The sequence below is a fragment of the Neophocaena asiaeorientalis genome, unplaced genomic scaffold (assembly GCF_003031525.2).
Source record: "Neophocaena asiaeorientalis asiaeorientalis breed wild unplaced genomic scaffold, Neophocaena_asiaeorientalis_V1.1 scaffold684, whole genome shotgun sequence".
Classification (NCBI taxonomy): Eukaryota; Metazoa; Chordata; class Mammalia; order Artiodactyla; family Phocoenidae; genus Neophocaena; species Neophocaena asiaeorientalis.
In genome coordinates, this window is record NW_020174048.1 from 7,469,233 (window position 1) to 7,479,496 (window position 10,264).

The 10,264-nt window shown below is 37.9% G+C and overlaps 1 protein-coding gene across 1 annotated transcript; it reads left to right on the plus strand.

Annotated features, from left to right (window-relative positions):
* Positions 1–2,553: 2,553 nt before the first annotated feature.
* On the plus strand, positions 2,554–6,148 carry TEX30 (testis expressed 30). The gene is made up of 5 exons (XM_024754008.1): positions 2,554–2,647; positions 3,136–3,366; positions 4,135–4,186; positions 4,712–4,917; positions 5,746–6,148. The coding sequence occupies exons 1-5, from the start codon at positions 2,633–2,635 to the stop codon at positions 5,917–5,919; spliced, it is 678 nt and encodes a 225-aa protein (XP_024609776.1). The 5' UTR covers positions 2,554–2,632; the 3' UTR covers positions 5,920–6,148.
* Positions 6,149–10,264: the final 4,116 nt, after the last annotated feature.

Sequence of the window (10,264 nt, forward strand, 5' to 3'; positions counted from 1 at the left end):
CATCTGACCCCCGGCATCAGATGTGATCGCCGTCGCCTCGTGGGCGTGAAAACGCTCGCGACGTGGGCACGCGACCCCGTGCGATGAACCTTCGCAGCCTCCCCGAGGTTGGTTGGTGGCGTCCGCCGCCTTTGCACCTGAGACGCTGCCCCGTCCGACCCCCCAGAGCCCGGCATGCTGACAGCCTGGACGGTCTAGGCCAGGTTGGGGTTACATCCTGCAGCTGTTTCGCTGTTTCCCGAGTAGCCCAGCTTGCGCGCACCGTTGCGGGAGGACAGACTGTGCGTGCACCGTGAAGTCTGGAAGGGAGGGGCGTTTTCCAGAAAAAGGGCAGCGGCAGCGCAAAAAGCCCAAACGCCCACGGCCGGCAGACGGATAGCAGAGCATTCTAGGTTAAGAGGGTGGGTTGAATACGTGTGTACCTAATTTTCCCCCCTCCTGAAATCTCACTAAAAGTACAGCAAAGGGATTTTGAAAAAGGCGCACACCCACAAGGATGAAGAAAATGCGACAGGAAACAACAGCAATAAGATACTGGGCTCCAGAAAGCCCAAGCCTTAGCAGATCAGCTTAATTCTAAACCAGCAGCAGGGAGTGCTGGGGGAACAGTTCTACGCCAGAAACAGAGTCTTCGAAATGCGCAGAAGGTGCAGAAGGTGGCAGCTGGGGATGGATGTGGAGGGCTGTACCTCGGTGAAGCGCGCCGGAGAAGTAGGTAGACCGCCGGCGCTGTCTCCCCGTGTCACATCGTTGGATTCTGCTTGTCTCCCATTAGAAGACTGGAGGCTGGTCTCTTGAGAACGTAAAGCAGGATCTTTGAACCAGGGGACCCCGGGCACAGTTACTAGGCTCCCTTTATGAAAACAGGGACAATGAAGATTGAAGTCCATCATCCCCCAGTTTAAACCCCAGAACTTTCTGCAGCCAGTCTGATACCCTTCAGGCTCAAATATGAGAATTCTGCACGTGCACACATGCGTGCCCACACACACACACACACACACACACACACACAAAGGGAAAGATATACACAGTAAGTTAGTCACAGTGGTTGCTTCTGGGAAGGGAAAGGAACATTGTGGCTGGGGGAAAAATGGGAGGAGACTTAACTACTGTTAACTGTTTTAAAATTGTGTACCATGTGCGTATATTACCTATTCAAAAATGAAATGTATTTCTTAAAAAATAATTGTAAGTGAATACACCCTTTGACACAGGCATTTCTCTTACAGATGTGTCTACACACATGTGAAAATAATGTTAAGTACAGTGCCACTCATTGCAATATGGTTTTAGCAAAAGATTGGAAACAATCTCATTTTAATTGATAGATGGTTGGTAAAATAAATTATGTACAACCCTTCCTTGGAATATTCTATAGCCATAAAAAAACAAGAAGCTTGTTGTATAAGGAAATGAGTAATCACCAAGATACATATGGGGGGGGTTCAGAAAAGTAGGTCACCAGTTTATAAAAGAAAAAGGAGATGTGTGTGTCTGTAGGTATATATATAAAATATCTGAAAGATAGCAGAATATTGGTTGCCTTTGAAGAGAGGATCTGGATGGTAAGGCAAAAGTGGAATGAGGGAGAGACTTTCCACTGTATATTTTTGTACCTTTTTAACTTTGGACCATGTTACTATCTATTCAGTGAATGAATTAGTAAATGTTAATGGGAAAAAAGATGAACAGTGGAGATCCTGACGTTGATGATATCCTGAACAATAAAAGATCTCATACTATAGGAAGGAATGCTGCATAACAACCCTGAAATCTCTGGCTCCCGTCATTTCATGCTCTTGGTTCTTCAGGTAGACACTTCATCGTTCTTCAGTGGTTTAGATGTTGGTTGGACTAGGCTGGACTCCAGACTTTAGTTTTGGGTTCTGGTCTGCTCCATGTGTCTTCATTCTGGAACCCAGGCTAAAAAAAGCAAAAATACATGAAGCATGTTTTCTCAGGGCTGAAGGCAAGAGTTCAAGAGCACTTCTGGAAATTTGCCATGCCTCAGCTCAGAAGTGGCACATTGAGACATATTGTGTTGATTAAAGCAAGTCACATAGCCAAGCCCAAAGGCAATAGGGTGGAGATTTACACTCTGCCTACTGGGAGGCTCTGCAGAGTCTCAGGACAAAGGGTGTGGATATGTACTTCCATTGCAGGGTCAGAGGAAGAGCTGGGAATGATAAAGACGAGGGAAATGGGTTAATAGAAAGATGCTGTGAAATTAAGTTGAAGATGCTTGAAAATAAAGATGCTTAGGGAAAAAAATACATATATATATATTTTTACAGCATTACCAAGATACAGCATCCTACTTTGATATGAATTTTCTTAAGGCATCCATGTGAAGATATCACATTGGCTTTATCTTAAATAACATCTGCCAGCCCCACACCTGGTCCTATAACAAACTCTGAGTGACCGTAGGAATGAAAATAAATAATGTGCTTGTAAAGACATCAGTTCTTAGAGAAGTAGTTCTAAATGTTTACTTTAGCTACTGAGTGTGTTCATTCATAGTTCTTGTGTCTGCCAACCCACCTTTCACAACAGAATCTTCTTTTCAGGGAGATGTCCTTTGCTTCTCAGATGTAATGCACTTTAAGTTTGTTATTCAACAGTGAAAATGAGTCATACAGAGGTAATACATATTTTCATACATTCTGCATCTTCAGGGTTCCTTTTATTTTTTTTTTTTGTAGTCATATGGCTCCAGAGTAATTTTCTTATTTTCATCTTGTACTGTGAGAGACAGCATAGCATTAGTGGTTAAGAGTGAGGACTTTGGAGCAGACTGCCTGAGTTTGGATCCTAGCTAATTGGATATATAACCTTGGGCACATTTTGTAAGCTACTGTGCCTCAGTTTTCTCAGCTATAAAATGGAGATAGTAACAGTGCTTGCCTCTTAGAATTCTTAGGAATGTTAAATAATTTAATACATATAAAGCAGTTATAATAGTACCTGACACAATAAGTATTTAAGTATTAGTTATTATTAATATCATTGCTTTTTATTTGGAGGCTGTGACTTGAATCATGGGTCTTGCAGAACAAACATATATAGTTATTCATTTGTCTGAATAGGCAAGGAAGTAATTTTTGATCCATTTATTCTCTTGAATTCCAGGTTAAATTAAAAATACCTTTTGGAAATAAATTACTAGATGCTGTTTGTTTGGTACCTAACAAGAGCTTAACATATGGAATAATTCTTACACATGGAGCATCAGGAGATATGAATCTTCCTCATTTGATGTCACTGGCATCCCATCTTGCATCTCACGGTTTTTTTAGCCTGAGATTTACCTGTAAAGGCCTTAATATTGTACATAGAATTAAGGCATATAAATCAGTTTTGGTAAGAAAATTTCTTTATATTTACTTATGACAATTCTGTTTTTAAAATTCATAATAAATTTAAGACATTTTATTAGCAGTCATTTGATTTAATTTAAAAATCCTTTAATGAGTATTCTTAGAAACTCAGCAGTGTATGAAGGCTGTGTAATGGTCAGATTTCCCTTTTTTGCCATCAGTTAGTTTCCATGGGGATGAGTGCTTACATCATAAATGTTTCTCCGTGACACTGCCAAAGAATCTACTTATGATGTAATTTACATATTGAAATTTGGATATATAGTTCTAGGTATTTTGCCTTGTATACTATGAATGTACAAATAATATGTGATTTCTCTATTAGAAACTATAAAATCCCTGGATAAAACAAATCTGAAATTTCTTTTAATCCAGATTACTTCAAGCTTACTGAGTTTTTCAGAGCTTTAAATTAGATGTTAGTATTATCACATTTTGTATTAGTTGGAAGCTTTTACTGGCTTTTCTTCCCTCCACGATTTGTTCTTTAAAAATATTTTAGGACTTGAATTTGTTTTAGACAGTGTTTTTATTCCACTTATTTGCCTGTATTACCCAGTTTATGATTTGACAGTGAAGGCATGACCAGAGAGCAAAGAATTGATTACCTCTTCCAAGAAGAATCCCTTGAAATTTCTTGTTTTTGCAAAAATTTTCATACATTTCAGTAATGATGAGAAAATACATGTTGGTTTTCCAGTGGAATATTTCATGGGAGAAGAATTGATAATTTTTTGGTTGATTTTTCTAGAATTACCTAAAGACCTCAGGAGAATACAAACTTGCAGGTGTTTTCCTTGGAGGTAAGTTTTTAATACTTGTGAATACTTGTTCTAAAGTCTACTCATATTAATATAGGAATAGGTAATCGAGAATTAAAATTAATGACAGGAAGAGACTTAAGGATTTTTTGTTTTGTTTCGGTAAGTCACTTCCTGGTGTAACACCAAGATACTTTAATATTTAAATCTAATTTAAACCTCATATATATGTGTTATAACCTGAAGAGGTCTCCTTTTATTTATATCCCTGAATCACCCCCTCTCAAATGATTCCTTCACAAGGACTGTCTTCACCACGTCAAGTATTCTTTTGGAAAATAATTCCTTTTTTTTTTTTTTTTAAGATTTGACTTAGGATCAGTTTTTAGCTATTCACAAGTCTCTGGGTATTGCAGCTTTTTAATTGGCACCTGTTGTAGTTAATATTTATTGATAAGCAATATGATGGATGAACAGTGAATGAAATCTGACTTGCCACATTATCATCACCACTACTTTATGTGAATGTTTATATTTCAAACTGAACTTAATTTTAATTGGTTTTAGGTCGTTCAATGGGCTCAAGAGCAGCTGCTTCTGTGATGTGTCATATTGAGCCAGATGATGCTGATGATTTTGTTCGAGGTCTCATTTGTATTTCCTATCCACTGCACCATCCAAAGCAGCAGCATAAACTTAGAGATGAAGATCTCTTTCGTATAAAAGATCCTGTACTGTTTGTGTCAGGCTCAGCAGATGAAATGTGTGAAAAGGTGAATTATAATTTGATGTTTGTGTGAATGAGAGAGAAAGAATGAAAGAAACATTTTGGGAACAAGATATTACCTGCAACATTCAGTCTCTTAAAAAGATGCTGATTTTAGGGACTTCCCCGGTGGTCCAGTGGTTAAGATTCTGCGCTTCCAATGCCGGGGGTGCAGGTTTGATCCCTGGTTGGGGAACTAAGATCCCACATGCTGTGGCCAAAAGTAAATAAATAAATTAATTATTTTAAAAAAGATGCTGATTTTACTAATGCTAGTTTCTTTCCTTAGTTAACCCTGTTGCTTTGGAGAACCTAAAAATATATTCATCCCCCTGTAAAGAGTGTTGGTAAATGGATTAACTCTCACGTAGAAAATGAAGGATTAATATCTGAATCTTGTGAATTTCGGATTACTAGACTGTACGTTTGGTTTATCATTTCAACATTTAAGCAGATCTCTTCAATTTGTTATAAAGTTGACTCTTGAAAAAAAAGTAACTTGTACATATTATAAAATTTTAGTGTATTTCCCAGAGCATATAAATAATTTCCTTGGGGAAAACATTTTTTAAAGAGAATTTTTTTGGCTCTGGTTTACTTAATGACTTTTTAGCATCAGTAATGAATGCCTAATCTGTTCTGTTGTGTTGCTGTATGCTGTATCTGAAGAACATGGACTGCCACTTCTTGCACGTTCCATTGCCTCAAAAGTTAGCTGTAGACAAGGTTTTAATATTTAGTGAATGATGCCAGTATAGGTGCGGTGGGAGAGAGGAAATCTTTACTGAACACCAGTAGAACATTAGTCTAGTATCCTCTTCTTTTTTCCCTTTAGAACTTGTTGGAGAAAGTGGCACAGAAAATGCAAGCTCCTAATAAAGTCCACTGGATTGAGAAAGCAAGTCATTCCATGGCAGTGAAAGGACGGTCAACAAATGATGTTTTCAAAGAAATAAATACACAGGTTTTGTTTTGGATCCAGGAAATCACTGAAATGGACAAGAAATAATTGTCTGTAGTTACAAGCTATGTTATTTTGAATACAAATACAGTTAATTTGTTAAAGAACAACATACCTCTCAGCATTATGAGATACATTTCAGGCTAATTTAATGTCCTTTAATGTTCTCCCATTTTTAAAACACATTTTAATTGTGAAATTAATGCCCTTTACAAAGTGTCTTTTGAAAGCACTGTTATAGTTGTATAAAGATGATGTACAAATATTGAAGGAGGTCTAAATATAATTTATTTTCTTTAATATAGTTAAGTTTTGAAAAATTAAACATTGAATTTTGTTACAACAGAGCTTTTGTCTTATTGCTGCGCAGCTGAGAAAGTACTCTTAATTTTGCAGAGCAGTGTCATCGTTATGAAAGGAAAACAACACTTTAGTAAATTTAGTCAGTTTTATAGAGTGTATACATCTATTAACCTAATCTTTTAATAAATTTCAAGGGATGGATGAAGATACATTTTCAAATATGGGGACTCTGAACATTGTTTTTAGAATAAAGGAACAACTTTCATTCATTAAATGTTTACTGAAGGCCTGTTATAGGCAAAGCCTCATTAGGTTTGCAATGATGAGTAAACACTTGGAGTTTGGTATAGTGGGGGAACTTGATGTCTAAAGCTCTCTGATTAAGGGAAGAATGAAATAAGGAGTAAATAGTGGGACTAACATCTGTGCTGTATCTAGGCAGAGTTAGGGCACTTAATTTTGCCTTGAGAAGTGCAAGTATCACTTGGACTAGACTTGGATGGTATTGAGTTATATATTAAAAACATAGGTTCTATATTTCCTGTAAAGAACACGAAAATGTGATGAGGCTGATGATATATATATATAAAGTTTGTAGTGAGCAGTGGTTTTCTATAGTAGGAAATTAACTCCCTTCCCTGGTTTCTCTACTGCCCTAAAGTTAGGCCCTTCAGACAGCCAGGGTGGCCTGGGAAGCTTGCAGATTTTTGAGGTCCCTCACTCCTCCTGCCCTGGTGAAGTTAATGGATTTTAATTGTTAATTTTTCTAAATAGTGCATAAAGAATGAAAACCTAGATAACGGTATCTAAATTGTGTGTATTATAGAATGAAATCGTACAACTACAAAATTGAAATTTCTGTGTCACTCAGTGTACAATAGTTACTCACTTTTTGACTGAATTTCTTGAACAAGGCCCTAACTTAAATAGTATATAATTCTTAACTTTTAAAACAAGAGTGATCAAAATATTATAAAAAATATTTAACCAGAGCTGACAGATATAATAATGGTCTATTTAAAGTGTAAATCAATTGGAAAATATTAATACTGTAAACCAGAAGTGAAACTAAAAAGGAAAATACAAAGGAAAACTTACTATAAAGCAGACTATAATATAAAAGTACAATGAAGAAATAGATTTAAAATGTTACTAACCAGCTATGTAATTATAATATTCAAGTTTTCAAATTAAACTATAGGCATAATATGGATGACCAAAGATACTACTATAAATATAGGGATGTCATAGAAGGTCATTTAAAGTTGATTTTACCCTGAGTTATCTATGAGAAACTACTATTTTTTTTTTTTTTTGCGGTTCGCGGGCCTCTCACTGTTGTGGCCTCTCCCGTTGTCCGGACACGCAGGCTCAGCGGCCATGGCTCACGGGCCCAGCCGCCCCGTGGCATGTGGGATCTTCCCGGACCGGGGCACCGTGTCCCCTGCATCGGCAGGCGGGCTCTCAACCACTGCGCCACCAGGGAAGCCCGAAACTACTATTCTTGATTGATGAAGTAGCTTGTCATTTGAGAACTGTGTACCTAGCCATGGGTGGGGGAGATACAACTGCTAGAGAAAGATATGAGTGATACGTGTAAGGCCAAAATAAACATTTGTGAAAAGGTCCCATCTGCTCTTCTGCACAGAATTGACACATCTTGCAGGGAAAGGGTGCAGCTCCTTCAAGTTTGAGATTATGGTCAAAGAGCTATCCTGGCGCCGGCTCTGGTAGGCCCTGATTAATGGCACAACCATTCACCTAAATCAGTAGTTCTCAACTGGGAGTGATTTTGTTCTCTAGGGGACATTTGACAAGGTCTGGAGACATTTTTGGTTGTCACGGCTGGGGTGGGGCTGCTACTGGCCTCTCTGTAGGTAGGAGAAAGGCATATGCTAATATCCTGCAGTGTACAGGACAACCAGCCATTACGAAGATGCACCCGGTCCAAAATGCCAGTAATGCCTAGGTTGAGGAAGCTAGTCCTTGACAAACCAGCTTTGGGATTATCTTTAAATCCTTTCTCCTTCACCATTAGCTTTTCTGCACCACTTCTGAATCCATTTGCTTCCTTTTAGTTGCCAAATCCTCTGTTTTCAGTATCAAAGTCTGATTCTGTCCCCATACTGTAAAATGAATTACCGTAGCCTAATTCATTTTACTATTTTATGTCTCCTTGGTTCAATAAACCATTTGACACCTCTAACTCAAAAACTGTTGGTGTATCTCCAAGCGTGACTATTAAGATTAAAGACCTTAGCTCAAGGCTCTCCACGATAGGCCCTATCAACATTTTAACCTTATTTTCTCTCCCCCACACTCTGAACCTGTACACAGTACTGCAGCTAACCTGGATACACAAAGTTTATGAACAAGTCTTTCTGTCTTCTCTTCCTGAAACTTTTCTCTTTGTTAGTCTTTGTCTGTTACCAAGTCATACTCATCCTTCAAGGCCCTTAAATTCTCTTTCCCACTTCACAGCTTTTCTTGAATTACTCCAGCCATCTCTCCTTCAAAGCCACATAATATCTTCTCTGTTGCTATTCACATTCTGCCTTTTCAGAGATTATTGACATATTTGCTCTATACAACTAATTACATACTGCTTCGGGTCAGGGAACGGTTTTACTCATCTTTGTATCCATAAAGCACTTGGTGTTCCTTGCTCAGTGCCTTAGTCATTCATTATTCAATAAATCCTTGTATTGAACTAAGATATTAATAACCTTGGTTTTATATTGCTATTTTATACACTTATTACTGGGACTTTCTCTTTACATGTAAAGAACAAAAACCTAGTTCACAATGTCCAAATAGTTCAAAGAGTGTGGCATTGGTAGATATATATTTTTTAAAAATAGAACTTTTTTCTGGGTGTTTTCTTTCAGTATCTATATTACTGTTAGTAATGGGATTTCTCTGCTGTTATTTTTTATTGTCTTCGTGACTTTTAAAAATAAACATAGCATTTACTTTTTTTTGCTGCTCACTTGAGATTGACATAAGAGGTTTCTAGTGCAAAGGACAGAAGTGTCTATGCTGAAAAATAGGTAATTGTACTTTTATTAGTGGTCAAGTACTTAAATAACAAAAATGACAAAGCCCTGGAGGGGATGGGGATACTCTTCTTTACCTCTCTGCAGACTTAAGCATCAGTGGGAGTGGTACACAGAAGTTCCTTTTCAGTTCTTATAAGAGCTATTCGTGGTATACTAATTAGGGATTCAGTGTCATCAAGCCCTAAAAGATCTAAGGAATTAGAGAGTTCCTTAATGTTAAAACACTCAACCCCCTTTAAGATAGTTAACATTAAATGAATTAGAGAATGTCTGCCATCAGGCAAGAGAAATTGAGTATTTTGCCAGCTGCATTAAATATTATAGAAAACCCCAGCAGAAATAAAATCACCCTGATCATGTATATGGATGGGGAGTCAGAGAGGAGGGTGGACCCTACCCTAGAAAAATCCAGAGGAATTCTTGAAGTTTCTTCTAGAACTAAGGAATGCCTACCATGCATTCCGGAGAGCTATACTTTGCAAAGACAAACCCCATGATCACAGTTAAACTAAATTAAGATCATAAATACCTGTCGGCTATGGTCCAGTAGGGAGAGTGTAAACTCCTAGGATGCGTCATTGATCTCATTATCTCTAATACTCAAGGGAAGTAAGAGCTCAATAAATCCTTCTTGCACTCAGTTAAAGTTATGTGACAGAAGAGGCCTGAACAGTTAACTCTGGTGTAAAGAATTATACTTCTTTCCTCAACCGACCTTGAATAAGTGAAGACAAAGGAAGAATTAATTCATTACGTCTTAAAGGGAAAGTGCTCTAAATCCAAGGTAGTATTAATATTTTCATTAATAGTCCAGACTTTTTTGTATACTTGTGACTAAACTACTCTCTAGACTTTGAGGGAAGGCGAGCAGTGCTTAGATCTGGCTCTGCCCCACCCTAATTCTGACATCAGCAAGCGTCACAAGTAGCTGCTCCTTGGAATCAACAGAAACAGGGTGAAGAGGAAATTCACCAGGAGACCACTCCAAAATCTACCATAATCTAACTTGGGTTTTCAGCATCACAGTAGAT

What these genes read in the sequence shown, in the direction of transcription:
- TEX30 (XM_024754008.1), top strand. An exon ending in TGCAGGTGTTTTCCTTGGAG is followed by an intron (nt 4,187 to 4,711) that starts GTAAGTTTTTAA and finishes AATTGGTTTTAG; the next exon opens with GTCGTTCAATGGGCTCAAGA. An exon ending in CAGATGAAATGTGTGAAAAG is followed by an intron (nt 4,918 to 5,745) that starts GTGAATTATAAT and finishes TTTTCCCTTTAG; the next exon opens with AACTTGTTGGAGAAAGTGGC.